The sequence below is a fragment of the Rutilus rutilus genome, assembly GCF_951802725.1.
Source record: "Rutilus rutilus genome assembly, chromosome: 9".
Classification (NCBI taxonomy): domain Eukaryota; kingdom Metazoa; phylum Chordata; class Actinopteri; order Cypriniformes; family Leuciscidae; genus Rutilus; species Rutilus rutilus.
In genome coordinates this window covers 32597373-32616753 of record NC_140223.1, presented here as the reverse complement: position 1 = coordinate 32616753, position 19381 = coordinate 32597373, and the positions used below count along the sequence as shown (strand labels likewise).

The 19381-nt window shown below is 38.8% G+C and overlaps 1 protein-coding gene across 6 annotated transcripts in view; it reads right to left on the bottom strand.

Moving 5' to 3' along the window:
- The window catches only part of fndc3a (fibronectin type III domain containing 3A), a 95429-nt gene that overhangs the window by 28664 nt on the left and 47384 nt on the right, over positions 1-19381 (bottom strand). For 4 of the 6 annotated variants that reach the window (XM_084419230.1, XM_084419232.1, XM_084419235.1 and 1 more), the window contains 4 exons: positions 5256-5332; positions 2782-3034; positions 1414-1719; positions 75-133 (listed from right to left, as the gene is read on the bottom strand). In XM_084419230.1, the coding sequence (XP_084275356.1) occupies positions 75-133; positions 1414-1719; positions 2782-3034; positions 5256-5332 (695 nt within the window). The remainder of the gene's footprint in view (positions 1-74; positions 134-1413; positions 1720-2781; positions 3035-5255; positions 5333-19381) is intronic. The other 2 variants (XM_084419233.1, XM_084419234.1) reach the window with 1 other exon arrangement.

Sequence of the window (19381 nt, the reverse complement as noted above, 5' to 3'; positions counted from 1 at the left end):
TTAACATTCAAGAAATTAAAATACAGAAAATGCATATAATTACTTAACAATTAACACAAATAAAATCTCCTTACCACTGGTTTGCAGATGGAGTTTAAGCATTCCTGAAGAGCCTTTGCTTCTTCGTCCAGTTCTGCGAAATAATAATAAAAAGACAACACCTCCATTATAAACTGATTCAAAAAGAGAAAAGGTCTTCACACTCAAATGTCTTGACTCTTTTCCGTGTAGAGACACTCTTATTTTCCATGAATGGATTAATAGATACAGCAGCAAAGTTTAGTCGGCGTACAGTAGCTGCAGCAGAGTTCCTTCAGGCTGGAGTTAGTTAGCACTGATAAATGACTGAGTCAGTGCAAGAGTAATTACAGCTAATGTTATCTGCAGAAGCCTAAAGCTGAGGGAGCTAATGAGACCAGAGATGAGCTCTGCTCGGGCCGGGTTACAGCGGGGCCCCGCTACACCTCCTGATGGGCTCCTGGACGGACTTTAGCCCGGAACCTGAGATATGATAGACCTAGGGAAAAGATGACTTAATGGGACATTAATGTCTGTTAATGCTAATAACTTCTTCCTAATAAACCTCAATCAGTGACCGCATGCATGAGTAACTCCAATTGGTTATTAATTGAGGGAGAGCCAAAGAGTAAACATGTAATTCCCTGGTCATTTTAAATAAGTTTATCTTTAATTAAATGTAGATTTTCATTAAAGTCTAATTCGTAAAACGATTTTGGTGCTGAAATCTGATTGGATAAGACAAAGCTGATACAAAACAGCTGATATATGCAAATTTATTGCACTGTATATGTACAGTATATATTATCTCTTACTATTAGGCTTATGAACTGCAGCAGGGTTCAAAAGTCTGAGACAAAACTGAAAAACTGGGATTTTCATTTCATCTCATTTAAACTTGAAAATACATAAAGTTTGGATTTAAACAACTGTGAAGTAAAAGAAAGTAGAAGCATTTAAGTAGAATTGTTCACTAATAAAATGTTAACAAATCGGTGACCGTGATCACTTGAACTGATTATCGTTTAACTTTCATTACATTGTTTTTAGGTACAGTACTTTTTTATACTGTTAATATAATTTGTAACAAAAAGCAAAACAAAAAATAAATAAAACACTAGTGGTCTCAGTCTTTTGGACCCCATTAGATTACTATAAATAAATGTAACTATTTCTTTACCATTGATGTCTCATATTGCTGATTCTACTGTTCTATAAAAGCAGTAAGGCTACAAGAGGCAGCAAGTAACATTTTCATAGAGTTAACACAGGTAACTCCGCTTCACATGGCGCCAAACGACGCACTTTAACTGTGTTAAAAACACTGTAACGCACAGCATCCCGTGCCTTACTGCTTTATTGTACTGGTTCTAGGAACCCTACAGTATATTCTACCTCCAGACTCTGCCTCCTTCCCTCTTCCTGGGCTCTTGCCCAGGCCGGCGACAGCAGCGCTGGGCTGTGCCTGCTCCTCTGCACCCTTACCCCCCAGCCCGTTCTGCAGATCTCCTCCTGAGGGTGGTGTCCCGCGGCTCTTCTGCGGGGATGGGGGGGGACTGTCTTTGGAGGGGACCAAGCCTCCGACTCCCCCTCCGCCCACCCCTTGCCTCTCCTTCAGTTTCTTTTGCAGACGCTCATAGGTTTTACTAGCCCTTTCATCTCTGTGAGCAAATGCCGCGCGTCCGTGTTGGGGGTGAGTTTCTGAGGAAATTGGAAAACAGAGAGACAAGTAAGGAATAATGCATAACGGAACATTGAATTATTGAAAACCAATGCAGATGATAATCCTGCTATGGCGTCTCTCTTTGGAAATGAATTAACTATATAACAACTAACAATTTTTTTATTTTTTTTTCCTAGATATGCAAAAAGTTTCTTTAAGGAATTAGGGTCTGTAGTTAATATAATTATGTAAAAACAATAAGAAGTTTGTTATGCCTAGTGTTACTTTAGTATATTTTATGTACTATTATATTAATATTTTTATATTCTATTTATATTCTATATTTTTAGTTTCCATTAAAATTTTTATTTAAGTTTTTGAAACTTAAACATATTTTGTATTATACTATTATATTTTAAGTTAAATTATTATATTTTATATTATTAAATTATTTATTTAACTTTAATATATTTTTATTTCAGTTAAAACTTAAAATATTTATTTTAGATAGTTACCAAAGCAACATTTCAAATTTTCCTTTAAGTGTTCATCTAATATTTATATTTTATTTCAGCTATAACAGTTAAACCCCTTTAGTTTAAAACAACAGCAACAACACTTATAATGCCATTAATATTAATAAAACAATACTGTTTATTACTTTTCTCTTTATTGCTGACTGTTTACTTACGTATGCAGTATTTAAATGAAAGAAAAACAAACATGATAATGATTTAAGCTTGTATTTTATTATGTATTAATATTATTAATAAATATATTTATTAATAGACAAATACAATTATTACTTTTAAATTTAATAATTCAATTTAATAATTAAAAAAAAAATATAATGTTTAAACATTAAAAAGGGTTGTGTTTAATAGCATATTACATATACTGGAATTTTAGTAAAGTGACACCCTGAGTTTCCAACAGGATTTTGTTTTTGTTGTGTTGACTATTTCATAGGCTTCCAGTCTTTCTCTCTCTGAGAGTTCATAACTCAGCTAAAATATCGTCTTATATTTTTGTCAAAGCGCTGTAGAGTCAGCAGTGGTGCAGCATTTTTTGGTGAAGCAAAAGTGTGTGTGTGTACTGACCCTGCTCTGAGTAGATGGCGGTGTGTGCTGGGTGGTACTGGGAGATGTACTGGGGGTTCATATCCCCGGTTCCTCCAGCCATGCCTGAGTACAGGTGAGGGGGAGCGTGCATGATGTGCGGGTGCGGGATGAAGGCCTGCAGGTGGGCGTGGGGCGGCGGTGGGGGCGGGTGGTGAAGCGGGGAATGGCCCCCCGGATGAAACTCCGTCTGAGGTAAGACCAACACCCGCCTCACTCCATTCTCCTCAATGATCTACACAGAAAGAAAGAGAAGTGAAGACCCTGATACGAACTGGTGTGACTTCATTTTGAACTAAATGAAATTAGTTTGGAGTTTGTTTCAGGAGTTCGAAACAGCTTGCCAAAGTGAACTTTCCAGGAAAAGTTCGTTCTAACTGGTGAACCCCTCTGAACTACCATTGGTCCGGGGTGATTATGTAATAGGTGGGTGTGGCTCTGAGGCCCCGCCTTCTTTGACGTGGAAATCTTCTCTGGTTAATTTCTTCTGTTCAGTCCATCGAGGTCAGACGCGAGTATAAACATGAACACACTAGAGAGCCGCTTTATAGTAGAAATCGAAGTTGTAATTCTAATTGAACGAGACTGACACTGTTTTTTATGTTCAATACTGTAAACTGCTTGATTTAAAGGTTCAGTAAGTGATTTCTGAGAAACACTGTTGATATTTGAAATCAACCAAAACAAAAACACCCCTCCCTTCGTTGCTCCAACCCTAAAATGCACGCAATGCAAGAGTGGATGTCTCTATCATATTTTCATGAAGCATTACTTTGCTTCGCTTCGGCTAAAGCAAAGATGACGAATGGATGACAAGGAAGAACAAACAATGAACAAAATACACAAGAGCTAGAGTTGGTTGTTAGATGCCAGCAGCACAGCAGCTCCAGGCAAACAATAAGACTCAAAACTGTCATGTTACTATAGCTAACATTACAACATCAGCATATCTTAGTTCTGTGAAACACAGCAAAACCAATGTTACTCGCGTATAGAGCAGAAACAAAGCAACCCGCCGTCTGTTTTCAGACCTTCCCGCTTATGTCTCTCCAGCGCTAGAAAGCTTTTTTAATATCAACATGGGTCCTAAAGCTCTTGCCTGATCATAACGCTTCTTTTTCCAGTGATATTCCTCTGACCTTTTCTCTTTTGTAATGTCTCTCAGCCATCTCTCTTTCTACAGTCTTTCTTCAAATCTCCATCTCACTCGCTCACTCTCTCTCCTCCCCCATCATGAGTGGACACGCCCGCTATTACTGATTGGCACACTCTCTGTCCTCCCCCATCATGAGTGGACATGCCCCCTACTACTGATTGGCTCACTCTCTCCCCAATCATGAGTGGACACACCCCCTACTACTGATTGGCTCACTCTCTCTCCACCCCATCATGAGTGGACACGCCCCCTATTACTGACTGGCTCACTCTCTCTCCACCCCCATCATGAGTGGACACGCCCCCTATTACTGACTGGCTCACTCTCTCTCCACCCCCATCATGAGTGGACACGCCCCCTATTACTGACTGGCTCACTCTCTCTCCACCCCCATCATGAGTGGACACGCCCCCTATTACTGACTGGCTCACTCTCTCTCCACCCCCATCATGAGTGGACACGCCCACTATTACTGATTGTCTCACTCTCTCCTCCCCCATCATGAGTGGACACGCCCCCTACTGCAGATTGTCTCACTCTCTCCTCCCCCATCATGAGTGGACACGCCCCCTACTGCTGATTGTCTCACTCTCTCCTCCCCCATCATGAGTGGACACACCCCCTACTGCTAAGAGCTAAATAAATAAACGTGACGTGACTCAACAAGAATGCTTAATTTCAGAGCTGGTGTAAAACACATCCACACCGCTATGATCAGATGCTTTCTGAACCGCTGTTTTTTCACCGTTGCTATTTTTGTTGTGTTTATTTTGTTAATAGAGTAAAGCGCACAGCATACATTTGCATATTCAGCAGCTAACAGCTGCTAACAGCATAATGCTGCAAATGTATTTCCAGTTTCGGAAGAAGTGAAGAACATAAGAACTTAATCAGCATATCGGGGGCCTTTACATAGATAAGCTCTGTTCCATAAAATGAATGGATAAATCCCAATGCTCAATATGGCAGATGGACCAACCCGAACAGTGTATTTTAGCCTGATTTTGCCATCTTTGTTGAAGATGTTGCTAATTCGTAATGGAAATACACCATTCCGGAGATTTTTTTGTGAAAACAATTATTGTGTGAAAGCCTCCTAAGACAGCATCATTTTGCTGACTAACGTTTGGAACAGCCTTCACGTCGATGATGCCTGAAAACACTTAGGTGGGAAGCTCAACAGGTTTGGAAAAGGGCCATAGAGATGTAAATTAGACTGAAAATTGCATCCTTTTCACCAAACCAAAATAACAACTCAACCTATAAAAATACTAAAATAAGTAGTACTGTAATGACTCACCTGTTGAACGTATCCAGGAGGCACATAGATTTGAGGCACTGAACCGTTTGGGGACATCATGGGAACCTGAGCAGGACCTGTGGAGGAAACATCATGAGCAAATAAATCCATTAAGTCAGTGTTCAAGCAATTCAGCTTTGCCATTCCAGGAATGAATCACATTTTAAAACATAATCAAATGGAAAAACGGTTATTTTAAATTGTAATAATATTTCACAGCTTTGTTTTTATTGATGTCTGATCAAATAAATGCAGCCATGGTGATCATAAGAGACACACTAGATTCTTCCTTTCTTTCCTTTGAGTAAATGACTGAATTACAACTTTTATCTTCAACTAACTTCAAATACAAAGCAGGTCGGAAAATCTGTCATATTTACAGATGTGTGCAGCTCACTTTCCAGAGAGTTCAGTTTTTGGCCAAACATTGATAAGCTTGTTTACAACGGCGATGCAAATAATTCCTGACATTTACTCAGCTGGGTAAAGAAACGCACTGATAAACGACAGAGTCCGTGGAAGTTTTAGCACTGGAGTGTTTGTTTCAGGGAAAACTGTGACTCAGCAAAGCCTGTTACAGAACGGCTCTTTCATGCCTTCCTTTGCAATCTGACACTTTCACTTTCAGAAAAGACTCGGAGAGCTTGTTAGTGCTGGATGATGCAAAGGACAGCAAACACACACACACGCAAATGCAAAACGACAAGTAAACACAGACCTCCGTCCTGCTGTGCAGGTGTACTTCCTTCGTTCATGGTAAAAGGGCAAAGAAACAGAGAAAATAACAGTCCTCCACGAAGAACGGGAATGTGCGTGTGAGCTTATGTTTTTTGTTTTTTTTCGTCCTCTTCCCTCTCTTCAGAGCAAAGGTTTCTAGCTCCACCTCTCCAGGCTAGAGTCGACAGTCACAGGTAAAAGGTAAAAGTCCTCGGCACTACAACTACAGACTAAAGGGGTCAATGTTTTGGCTGGCAAGGTCAAGTTAACTCCTGCTAGTAGACGCCCTAACTACACCATTCTGTAAAAAATAAATAAATAAAAAAAAACATTAAATTAAATGGATTAAAAAAATAAATAAATAAAATAAATCAACTGAAAACCAAACAAGCAAAGCAAACCATCTAGGTATTCTAAATATTCGTTTAAAGGCAGGGTAGGTAGAAATGGTCTAAAAATTTTATTTTTCAAATTTGTTTAAACTTTATGTACATATCAATACATAATTAAAATGTAAGTACTCTGAAAAAGAAAGTATCAAAATCGAGTGTCTGTAGACCTCTCACGACTGTTTTAAAGACATCTCATTATTTACATTCACTCCACCGCCTCATTTCTGTGCTTCTTCCAAAGCCACGCCCCCAAAACACATGAACGCGCGACTCCGACCGCTGAGCTAGAGGACGCATTATTTACCTGAGACAAGCGGAGGGGAAGGGGCATTTTTTTGCCTGGTTTGCCTTCACTAACTGCATATGCTGGTACTGTAAATTTAGATTGCTCTTTCTCTGCCATTGTTTTGGTATTCCTAGGTTCAGTGCCTTCTTCTTCTTCTTCGATAGATTTTATTGGCAGCTTGCAAACATAGTGCATTACCGCCATCTACTGGACGGAGGTGTGATCAGGTTCCGTGCCTCTCGCACTCCTCAAATCAAACGGTCGCGCGCAAGTGGGCAGGTGCTGTGTGGCAAAAGGGTGGTTGCCATGGTTGCGAGAGAGTGACAGTCGCCTAAGCCAATCCTTTGATTCGTCCCGAATCGAAATAATGAGCTGTGTTTAATACAGATTAAACGGTCTAGAGTCACTTGATTTTTATACTCTTTTTTTCAGAGTTCTTACATTTTAATTATGTATTGATATATATAGAAAGTTTTAACAAATTTGGATCTTTAATTTTTAATAAATCCTACCTACCCTGCCTTTAACATATTGTTTTATTAATACAAATATACAATTATATTTAGAAATGAAATATATTTAGGAATAAAGTTCCTACATAGCATGCAGCAAATGACTAAGGGTTAAATCTTTGCCATAATTTATCACTGTCCCTTTCAGTGTTCAGTATTGTAAAAAAAAAAAAAAAAAGATATATTAAAACAATCAATCAAAAAACATGAAATATTTATATGTATGCATTTAGCAGACGCTTATATCCTAAGGGACTTGCATTCAAGGTACACATACAGTATACATTTTATCGGTTCTTGCATTCCCTGGGAATTGAACCCATTGTGTTGTAAGCGCCATGCTATGCTTTTTGAGCTATAGGAAAGGAAATATATAATATCAGTAGATGAATAATCTAATCTTGGCAATGGCAATTTAAAAAACAAAACAACTGCAAAAAAAAAAAACACTGATGACATTAACATTGTTATGATGTTTTAAATATTACCTGAAACCCCAAGCCATAGATTTTTATTTGTCATTGTAAGACATTTTTAAAGAAGCGTCCAGTTCTCTCAACTATTTAACACACTGTTTTCTCCTGTGTTTTTAAGTAGTCTGCCGGCAGCAGAACTAAGAATGGCCATTCACTATTCAAGTCACACATTTTCCACACGTTTCTCTGATGTTGTCTTTCATGGAAATAGCAGCACCATTACTTGTACAAGCCACACCAGAGAAACACAATGAAGAGATAAAACTGAGCCTAAGCACCTGGATGTAGCGTAATGGAGGAACCCGCTGACCTGCTCTGCTCAACCTGACCAAAAAACAGGCCTTATTAAACGATCCAGATCCAGGAGTGGCTCATCCTAACATTTCCAACAGCCGAGGACCCTCACGTTCCACCTGAGGATCAGAAAACTGATCTACCAAACATTGGATTCCGGTCGAATTGTTTTTAATATAGGATATCAGATGCACAAACACACAAACATGGGGCGGTTTAATGGTTCTTGTTTCTACATCATGTGTCACTCTTGTATTAGCTCACAGTTCACATCCTCCCCTCGCCCGGATCGCAGCTGTTTTCACTCCATGAACAGGCTAACTCACATAATCAGCGAGTGCTTGCTGGAAGTAATTACGGCGCGCGTAAGCCTTCGCTGCTCTATAATCAGTGTCAAAGTGGGTCTCCGTGTGTAAATGAGTGTGTACGTGGTTGGTGACATGCTCAAAACAGAAATGTCTGATCTTTCGATCGGAATAACTCTATACTCTGCATTTTATTTGACATTAATTGTGAGTTACGCAAAGCAGTCGCATCATGGAAAACAAGAATTTACTTAGGATTTTCGATGCTACGTAGACGTGCTAATGTTCATTATGCAAAGCTTCGTTGCCAGTTCATTACAGCAAAAAAAAAAGAAAAGATAATGACAAAAATAGGGACAGGAATCATTAAAATGAATGATTGTGTTCACTTAATGAATTGTTTATTAGTGATTCTATAACATTAAAGTCCCCCTGTGGTAAAAATCAAGCTTTTAATGTCGTTTATGAGTCTGTGTGGTGTTTTTACTATGGTTTAAGAAAAAACATGTACAAAATGCACTAGTCAACACCAATGCTGAGTATTTTCTCCTTAAAACTGCAGTGAACCAAAGACAGTCTCAAAAACACGGTTTGAAATCGCTGATGTAACCAATCAGGTCAACGTGTGATCGTCAACGAGCGGATCTCTGAGCTGGTGTGAGTGAGTGGAGGCGGGGCTAATTTGCATATTCATAGAACAGTGTATACTAAATTACATTAAGTTACATTCAAGCTATTTTAAGGAATGAAAAATTAGTTCGAAAAATTTGAAAAAAAACATTTAAATGTATCATTTTGGTGATCAAATATGACTTTTAAGGGATAATATTACTTACTACGGGGGACTTTAAAAGTACACGGTGTAGTTTAAGTATTTTATTAGCTAAAATCAATGTCTTTATTCATAAATATGTCCTCATTGGTGTAAAATTACCTCTGCCTTATCTGACTTATCCTCATAAGCGAAGAATTTCTTATCTTTATTTACATTGGACGGGTAAGTCCAAGGAGGCTTCCATGTCGTTACGCCATTTTGAAAAACTATAATTGCAGAGAGGGACAAAAAGCACTAGCCTACCTCAACACGTTTCCACAACACGTTTTCGTTCAGAGCCAGCGTCACGTGACTGAAACCAGATCAGTGAGAGGCGCTTGTCACTGCCCCGGCAAATTTGAAAGGCTGCACTGCACGGTACTTCATAATGCAGGATCATACTTATGCCGAGCCACAGGAGAAGGAATCCTCGTCGCCAAAAAGCCGAAATAACGAACCTCATCACCCGAAAGAAAACTCGATGAAGTGCTATTGGAAGACATGTTGTCATAGCTTCTTGGTACATATCGGCTACCGTAGTTGCAACACGCGTTTGAAAAAGCGAGGCGCTAGAGAGCACTATTCGTTTGAATGCAAAATACAATTTCACCGCTAAATGGGCGAAATCCATACACAGTGTACCTTTAAATAAAAACACAAACAAAAAATGTGGTAGCATTTCATGTCAAATAAACAACCAGTCTGATTTCAACCACTGATTTCACTCACAATTTAATGTTAAATCAGTGTAAATTTAAGCTATTTGCATTTATTAGGGATTACAAAAACAAAAGTCTCACCATTAAAGGCCACGACCCAAGCACACAGTTATAATGTTCTCATTATAACTTCATGTAGCCTATATGACAGCCTTGCGCTACACGTTGTATTTTCCTTTTTTGAAGAGATTTCAATCATATTTCAAGCTATTCAAAACCATTATGGAGAACAGTGCGCATTTGAAATGTCTCAGCTGAAGGAAAAAATCCATTATTTATCAGCTTTAATATATCAGCCAAATTTTCTTATTGGGCCAATAACAATAACATAAATTTACATATTTCGGCCGATACTGATATGGTGGCCGATATATCATAAATCCCTAGCATTTATACAAGTTGGTCTTCACTGGTCATGCTGTATGTGCTTGATTTACTAAAAAAATCTCTCAAGAGTAATTTATTTAGAAATCATCTAGACAACAGTTTACGGTACGGTTTTCAGAGTCATCTCTGAAACTCAACTCAAGAGTCATCAATTCGCCAGAGTAATGAAGCACAGTGTTTACCACAAGTGGACAAAAATGGAAATGCAAGAATAACGAATTCTTTCAGATGGGCTTCCTAAACTTACACCCTGTTTCCCAAAGGTTAGTCAGACAAACAGCCTCGCTTCAAACTCTGGTTGAGCCAATGCCGCTGCATAGGGCTGGTTCAGCTCTATAGATAAGGCTTTGGCTATTAAAACACCATTTTGGTCAACTACTAATGCTAATATTTAAAAAACAACAACACTACTACTCATACATCCGATTAAAATCATTAGCCTGTCTTATAATAAGCCTTGTAGTGCTACAAAGAGCATAGAGGACTATTAGCTCTTTACTTTGATGTGGAGTGCTGTGCTGGCTTTGAAGCCTGTTTTAGGAGAGACTCAAGCAGACTAATTGATGACTAATGACTCAGACTCAGGTCATCTCAGATGCAAAAAACCCTGAGCGTGGGAGGAACCTGATCCAATTCTCCATCAGAGAGCCTCCTGAGTAAGATGATCGATTTCTGATTTACGATATGGTTTGCTGGCGGGGGCGTCAAAAAGATGCTAATGTCGCATCCGTCTGCGGCAAACGAAGGCAACAAGCATGAATGAAGTGCAAAAAAAGAGGGATGGCTAGAAAGGTAAGAGGATGAATGGGTTGTAACAGCAAAAGGAGGATGGGATGGGTGTTGAAAAAAGGGGGATGGGCTAGAAAAGAAAAAAAACACCCACACTTTTACATCAGACTGACGCACAAGCACAGACAGAGATCAGACACAAAAGGCCACATCCCCCTCCCTCTTTCTGTTTCATTCCCTCTCATTTCAGATCCTGAAGAGCATGGGCGGTCTGCTGTTCTGCTGACGTGGACCCCCAGTGCCAGCCTTCCAGAGGAAACATCAACAAACACGTAGAGGACGAGAAAAACACACCGCACCGAGCCAAGAATAACTCCAAACAAACAGGCAGTTCTGTTCTGAGAATAAACAGCCGTTAAATCATCTCTCTCAGACACAAACACAACCAGAACCGACAAGTTTAAACAGAAACTATCACTCGGAAGCTCTGAAACACGTTTCGTGGATTGGGATTGGATCACACAAACCTTTTGCGGATATCTCTGGATATTCAGGATGTTCAATAAATGATCCAAACGCTCCACTGAAATCCAATAAGATGAATAGGAATACTAGGCTACAACCTGACAGGGTTCGACATCTCGATAAGCTCATCCTTAGTTGATATCCGGACAGACAGTCCCAATGCAGCTCTCCGTTTCTTAGTTCTAGTTTCCGAACTTGAGAGATACATCTCTAACAGTCAAGTTGATGATACACAGGGCAACTTTTTGAGCAATGTTGCTGGGCAATCTTGCCGAGCGATTGTTGCTTGGGCACTTTCCCATTGAAAATGGGCAATAAATTTATATCTGGATAATTTAGATCGGTCGTGGGCCCTGTGTCTTATCTGGTTGCCCGTTGACGGCAACATTGCCCAGCAACATTGCTCAAAAAGTTGCCCTGTGTATCATCACCTTTAGTCTGCCCTTCAATCCTGAATTCAAGATAATGCAGTGGTCTTCATTTTTGTCATGGTAATGAAAGAAGAGCACATGCAAACAAGTCAAACGTACATAAAGCTGAGTATTGATGATAGAAGCTTGAGGAACTTAGAAAATCTCTACTGGAGGTCGCTCAGTCGCTGTACGGTTAGTTGCAACCTTCTTAAATTTAACCATATCATCAAGAAGAGGATCATGGTTTCATAAAGTTCTACACAAAACTCAAAATCATACATGGACCCTCACGTCACCACAAGTTAGAAAATTAATGACTTCCAGTCGCTTTGTCAGTGCAAATGGATATTTAACTTTGTGCTCCTGAATTGAGGAAAGACTAAGCTCGTAGGGGCGGTTTACACGACAACGTTTTCAACTAAAAACAATTCGTTTCGGCCATTCGTTTACACGACAACGGCGTTTTAGGTGCCTGAAAACGCAAACTTTTAAAAACAGATTTCAAAGTGCACGTTTTTGAAAACGGTCTCCGTGTAAACAACAAAAACGTTTTGACAATGGTGTCGCCTATAAGGGGAAAACTCAAAGGAAAAACTTTAAGCATATCGTTGTCGTGTAAACGTACCCTTAGTTGCAGCTAATCCAACATAAAACACTGGGAATGTGTCACACTCTCCGGGTCTAATTACACTGGCCCCGGAAATTATCAAATCAAACAGTCCCACCAACCCCTCGTCTAGGCTAATTGCTAATTACAAAACGTTAACCCAGCTCTACACTGGCATTGCTGATTATCTGTTGTCTGATTAGTTCTAACTAATTGACTTTCTTTCTTTCTTTAGGTGTAATAGAGGCTCTATCCTCTTAACACTTTGTCACCGGTTGAGAGGGTCCTACAGCGTTCCATTAGCGGATTAGAGAGTCACTAGCGTTGGCCGACAGCATTCAGGGAAGGTGACATGCAGGTCGGGTGAACAGATAGAAGGATTAACAAAGTAAGAAGTTATACTTAGACGGTTATAATTTAATGACCAACACTCTCCTGTGCAATATGGAGAAATTCAACAAAGGAGTCCTTTTTTGAATGCTAAATGTTTTATTTGCATCCTTCACAGCTGTGTAACAAGCATCCGTCACGCCCCGACGGACTGAGTGACGTCCGTCTACATGCGCAGAGGGAGGAAAAGACCACAGCGATGTTTATGGAACAGAAGAAACTCAATTTGGCGAGCCTCCCACTGTCTCCTCTCGTGACGCTTCAAAGAATAATGCAATAGAGAAAGAAAGGTTGGGGGAAGTCAAGCTTACTGGGATAATATGCTTTCGTCCTCATTCCTTGGACAGTACTCAATGGGGTATGATAAATCCCTTGTCTAAATTGGAAAGCCCACACAGATTTATCAGTGCATGGAATCTGTTTTTACCGCCCCAAGAGTTATGCAAAGACAACATGGCATGCAATGGCGTGCATGCAAGTGGGATATAAAATAAGAGTATTGATTAAGCTTGTTGAACCCTGCACCCATCTAATTGTTGAAGGATTATCATCAAATAAACCAAAACACACTTGGATCTTTCCCCAAACCATCTCTTATCCTCTCTCTCTCTCTCTCTCTCTCTCTCTCTCTCTATCCATCCCTAAAGGCTTGAGCAAAGTGGGATGAGTCATCGACTCATTCATTCCAAAACCTATGGACTGCAGATGCAGTGAATGAAGCGCGTACGGGAGAAACTGAAAGAGATCGGATTCATAAAATGAATATATATTGCGACCCATCTTTCTGCAGAGACCCCACATATACAAAATACAAACGCATCAGGTTCAGTCATGAATCCCGAGCAGAACGTTTCAAAATGTTCATAAAACCATTGTTGTGTGATTTGTCTCATTCAATCTACTGCATGAATGATTTAAAAGCAGTTTATAAAAAGATTTGTTCTTGCGCTTCATGAATGAGGCCCACTGAACACATTATATGTTAAAAATGACCAATAATAGTTTAAAGTTACAATGAAATTTAAGAAGTTGTGGATGATATTTTCTTCCTATTATGACATAAATCTGAGTGAAACAGAACTATCAAAAAAAGAATTATCGAAAGAAGAAGAAAGGCAGGATGGGACTTGGTCCTATCCATCGTTTGTTGATGGGATTTTGAGAAAAATGAATGTGAGCTTCTAGTGGATAGTGGAGGGGAGGGGTTTGAGCTCAATTTAAAGCATGACATGCAATGAAAACTGGTCCCATCTATTTTCTACATGCCTGTTATTGATCTTATTGTGAACAATTCAGATGCATTCATTTCATTTTTTCAAACTTTTTTTGACTTTGTAATTATTAAAGGGGTCATGACATGAGAAATCTGATCTGAAATCTGAGAACTGATAACTGATGTAAATGTGTTCCTTGAAATGCAAATCAAATTTGCCTTGCTATAACTTTGTAACATTAAAACATCCTGCAAGTGTCATAGCTTAAAATGTCATCCTCATTATAAACATAGCATTTATTTAATAGTGAACAAACCTGTTGTTGCCTGTTGTTTTTTGAAAAAACAATTTTATTACTACACGGATCTCTGGGGTACTTGATTCCGATTGGTCAATTGTGGTATCCTGTATGGTCAAATATTTTTCTATGATTGCCATTTAACTATAATTGTCCGCTGTTTCAGGCTACTAATTTTCTGATGTGATAGATTCAGGTGTGGTATTACAATTAATAAAATAATTTAAACTCAAATCTATTCAAATTCAGGTATTTTATTCATGAATGCATCCCTAGTGCTTTACCTTCTCTGTGTGAAAAGCACATTCAGACCAACGTGCTCTTTGATGTCGACCTGAAGGCAAACTATCATTTTGTTTGGTCTCAAATAAGGGTGAAACAAAGATTAACATGTTCTTTGATGATAACCTTTAAGCAAACAATCGTTCAGTTTAGTTTCAAATGAGTGATTTGCCTTTTTATGTATCGTGGGAGAGAGAAGAGCTCTACACACAGTTCATTGCGATGGAATTAAGCTGCACTTGGTGACATTAGTAAGGGCTTCTCTTGGATGGGTGAATGGATCGGGTCACAGTACTGAGAGCTCACCGCTGGCTTCAGTCGCAATCAAGAGTTGCTTCGGTGAGTAACTCCTTATAAATACACCCACAGAAAATGTCCACTCGCAGGGAATGTTCCCACCCACACACACACACACACACACACACACAAATGCACTATAATGCCTCCCAAAAAACATAACCCAGCGGATGTCTGTGCCAGTTCACACACCAGACAGCAGACACAACCATAAACACGAATGCTCTACCACACAGTCTGTTTGAATGTTCAGTCTTAGTTTAGTCATTTAAGCTGTTAAGAATTATAGTCTTATTGACCTTAAAACCTTTAAAGGGGTCCCATTACACCCTTTCACAAAGTCTTGATTTTGGTTTTGGGGTGTACTAGCATATGTTTGCATGCTTGATTGTAAAAAAACAAACAAATTTTTCACATATTTTAAATTATTACAGCACCTCTCTGCCCAGAGTCTGGCTCGAACACACCAATTTCGATGAAGTGTGAATGTTTCGATGAATGTGCTGTGATTGGTTAGCTGGCCCAGTGTGTTGCGATTGGCACAGCTTAGTGCGTTCGGGAAATGTCCCGCCTCTCCATAACTGCGAGTTCTGCTCTAGTGTAAATATGAATAAAGATGGCGTCAATTTCAAACTATTTTGAGCCCGATTCAGACCCTGACAATGTTAACGAACAAGAGGATCATGCAGAACAGATTTTATGCACAGACTTTGCTAGCAAAGATTTCACAGGACGTTTCAGAGCGGTATGTTTTTTTTTTAATTCGTATTCGTTATAGATTCAATGTTATCCACTATATTTAATCATGATATTTGTCGGAAACTAAGGTAATGCAAACAGTAATCGATCACAAAACCATGGTTAATTTTCCTAAGGAGCGGTGAACAGTCTTACAAAAGCAACAGAAAAAAAGCTGTTCTCCAAAAAAAAAAAAAAAAAAACAGCGTCTCTGCAACATGGCGACAACACTGTCTTCTCTAGCGCAGCTCAATCAGGCCTCGCCCCCTTTTTTGCGCATTCCGTGGGCGGAGATTATTTAAATTAGTAACATTGTGACTTCATAAGATCCGGGAAAATCACATTGTAGTCAAAACGAGCCGTTCGTTGTAGTTCTTGAAAAGGGGATTCTGTTAAATAAAATATCTCCCTTTGGAGTGGACTTTGAGTTTTGTAACCTTGCAGATCTTTTTTATGCTCAAACAGCACAATTACACATTAACTTAAGTTGTAAAAAAGTGGAAAAGCATAATAGGAACCCTACAATAAAATATGGAGGCTGTACTATGGCAAACAATGTAAGCCTATTTCTGCTACATAAAAAAAATAAATCTTGCTTTGGTAAATCAAAGTTTGACAAAGTTCAAATTACAGTGTTAGATATTAAGCCAGATCTTGTAATGGCAAAATTGAAATGATGAAATACTAAGTCACAATTATAAACGAAAAAGGGTCATGACTTAAAGGTATAGCGGAGGATCTTTCCGAATTTTAGATAAGACCCGCCCTCTCCACTTTTTGAATAAGTTTGATTGATTCACCATTATGATTGACAATTAGGAGGACCAATAGTATAGGTGATCCACCCGGAAGTAAAAAATCCTCCGCTATACCTTTAAGTAGAAATTGACAAAAGTTGGTTATGGCATAATTGAAATAATGAGATACCAAGGAACAATTTTGAAATAAAATTGTTACAATTCGAAATTGACAAAGTTAGTTAAATTAGATAAAAAGCAACAAATATTTTGTCTGAAATAATTTTATAATTTTTATAATAATTAAAAGTCAATTTAAAAGTTAGTTAAATTATGAGATAAAAAGCAACAAACATTGTCAATTTCATCATATTTCATAATAATAATAATAATAATAATAATAATATGAAAAATTCGAAGATAAAAAGCAAATCACCACATTTGGATATACTGTGTAATAACTCGCCATGTTTGGATACAGTGTCTTAACTTTGTCGTATTTATGAATTTTTCTCATAAATATTGGTTTGTATGTCAAAAGTACGACTTTTTGTTATGATTTACCAAAGCATGATTGGGCTGACTGGACTGATGACATCTGTGATATAATTTTAACCTGTGGTGTCAATAAGACAATTAATCATTGCTATTACTAATGCTCATACTTAAGTATTCAACTTTTTTTGTTTATCCTACAGCAAAGAATGATTTCTTTAAAAAAATATGATATTACCAAATCGCAAAAACCATGGTATTAACAAACTTTTTTTTTTTCTTTTTTTTTTTAAGAGTAAAAAAAGTCATAAAAGGGTAGGTTTCATAGTTGTTCATATAGTTTGGAGAGCAAATGTTTTCATAGAAACCGGTTGATTAATAGAGAAGTGTCAGCATCTTGGACACATATGTTGCCTAAATCTTGCTCAGTCTTCTACAAACCAAAATCTGAGTTGCTTTGCCCTGTATCTGACATCAACGCTTCTACGATGGCTACTCTGATCGGCCAAAACATTGCACGAAAAAAAGAACAACAAAAAAACATACTAAAAGGCAGGTAATGCACAAGTATACAGTGAGTCAAGTGTGTGATGTCACCTGGACTATGTAATCAGGCCGTGACTGTCTGCACTTAGATGTCTGAATGTCAGAGTGGAAATAAACCAAGTGCCAGATGTGGCCCATCGCAAACAGTGTCAACGCAAGAGCAAGTACTCATGACGAGCAGAAGAGGATGAAAGAATATTGAAGTCGTCGAGGGAACAAAGTCAACTCACCCCTACAATACTGTTCGAGTGTTGATAGAGGGTCTTGCTCTATGGTTACTAAGATGTTCCGTTTACTGGCAAGAGCCAAAAGAGTCCAACTTGATATTCTGCAGCCGGTTGCACAAAACCACTTAAGCTATGAAAACCCTTAGTGATAAACATTTTTATTAACAACATTTTTTTTTTAGCTTAAGTGGTTTTGTAGATCAAGGTCCTGGTGCTTAGATAAGCCTCATGACAAGTCTATAGGAAATCTTTTCTAGACAATTTTTTCTTTTATAAGAACCGAACTCAGAATTGTGACCGGAGTAGAAAAGAACCCAGTTATTTTCATTCAGACTGTTTGTAGCCATCCCAATCGCTCTGAGGAAGAAAGACGTTTTGCACAATATTTACGGCTCCAATGCAATTGGATTAATTTTGAAGATTTATACTTATAAAAGGCAAACCACAAAAGGAAAGAGGTGGTGAAAGAAACAACTATTACAAGACTATTGTCCATAGTCCAGCTAGTCAGAGAGCAGAGGAACGTCAGTAACGTGGAACTCTTGGCCAACATCCTACATGAGTAATGAAAACTCAAAAACAAGAGCACGCAAATCAACGTGAGCGTATTTACAGGCTGACCGTCAATGACCACATCTAGGGCGGCAAACGTCAAAGATGCGTCAACGCCAGGATGTTAAAAGGCCATGTTATGTTTCCCCCCTCTGATGTAATTCTCCTCAAACACAGCCAACCCCCGGCAGTCTGGGATGCCTTAAATTAAGTTCTCTCTTCCCCTCACAAGGCTCCTTCTTCAAATTAAACAGACAGTAATGAAGCTCCATAGTGTGCATATGGTATTCATGTACTTCCAGCTACTGAAAACACATGAATGAATTCAGAAATAGAACAAACAACCATCTGTACCGAAAAAGAAATCAGGAAGAGAGGGACAAACCAGTTCCCTCTGGTTTATCCTGCGGATTTTAGCATTACCTCCGGCTCGCTCTTAGGTTAGGGGTTAAAAACACACACACACACGCGCGCTCTTCCCTCGGCTCCCGCAACGGTGAGTCATCACTCCATTCACGTCACTGACAGACAACAGCTCCCAGTGACAGACCAGTGCAAAGCAGTCCGCTCGCTCCCGCACGTTACTCTTCCTCATCAACTCCTTCCTCTCAGAGAGAGGTGAAGCTCGCATCTAAATTTAGCAACTCTTGCCCCCCCCCCTTTTTGAAAGAGAAGGGCTTCTTTGTCCCACAAAGACCTCGACTGTGTTGAGACGCACATTCAAAATGCCTAAATTACTGCTATGGCTTATCAGTGACGCTTGGCTTCTTTCAAAAACAATGTTTAGTTAAATAAAGCAAAAAGACACAGTGCATTACAGTGACAACATTTAGCGACTCCTTCAGCAGATGACATAAGAAATGTTTTTATACTTTTCGCACCTTTCCGTGCAATTACAATTGTTGGTGATTGGTGCGTTTAAACCTCAAAAAGCAATATTCAGAAAAAAAAAAAAAAAACATTTTTGTTTATGAAGCAGACATGAGCTCAGTCCAAATTCACTGCTTAGAAAAGAGAGACTGTTCAAAAATCAAATTTTCATTTATAGGTGACATATCCTTGTAAAGACACCATGAAAGAAAATGCACTCCATTTTTCAAATGCATGTTATAGAGTGCAATGTGAACGATTCTTCCATGAATAAGTCTTTCTTTTTTGACCTCATAACTAGGGT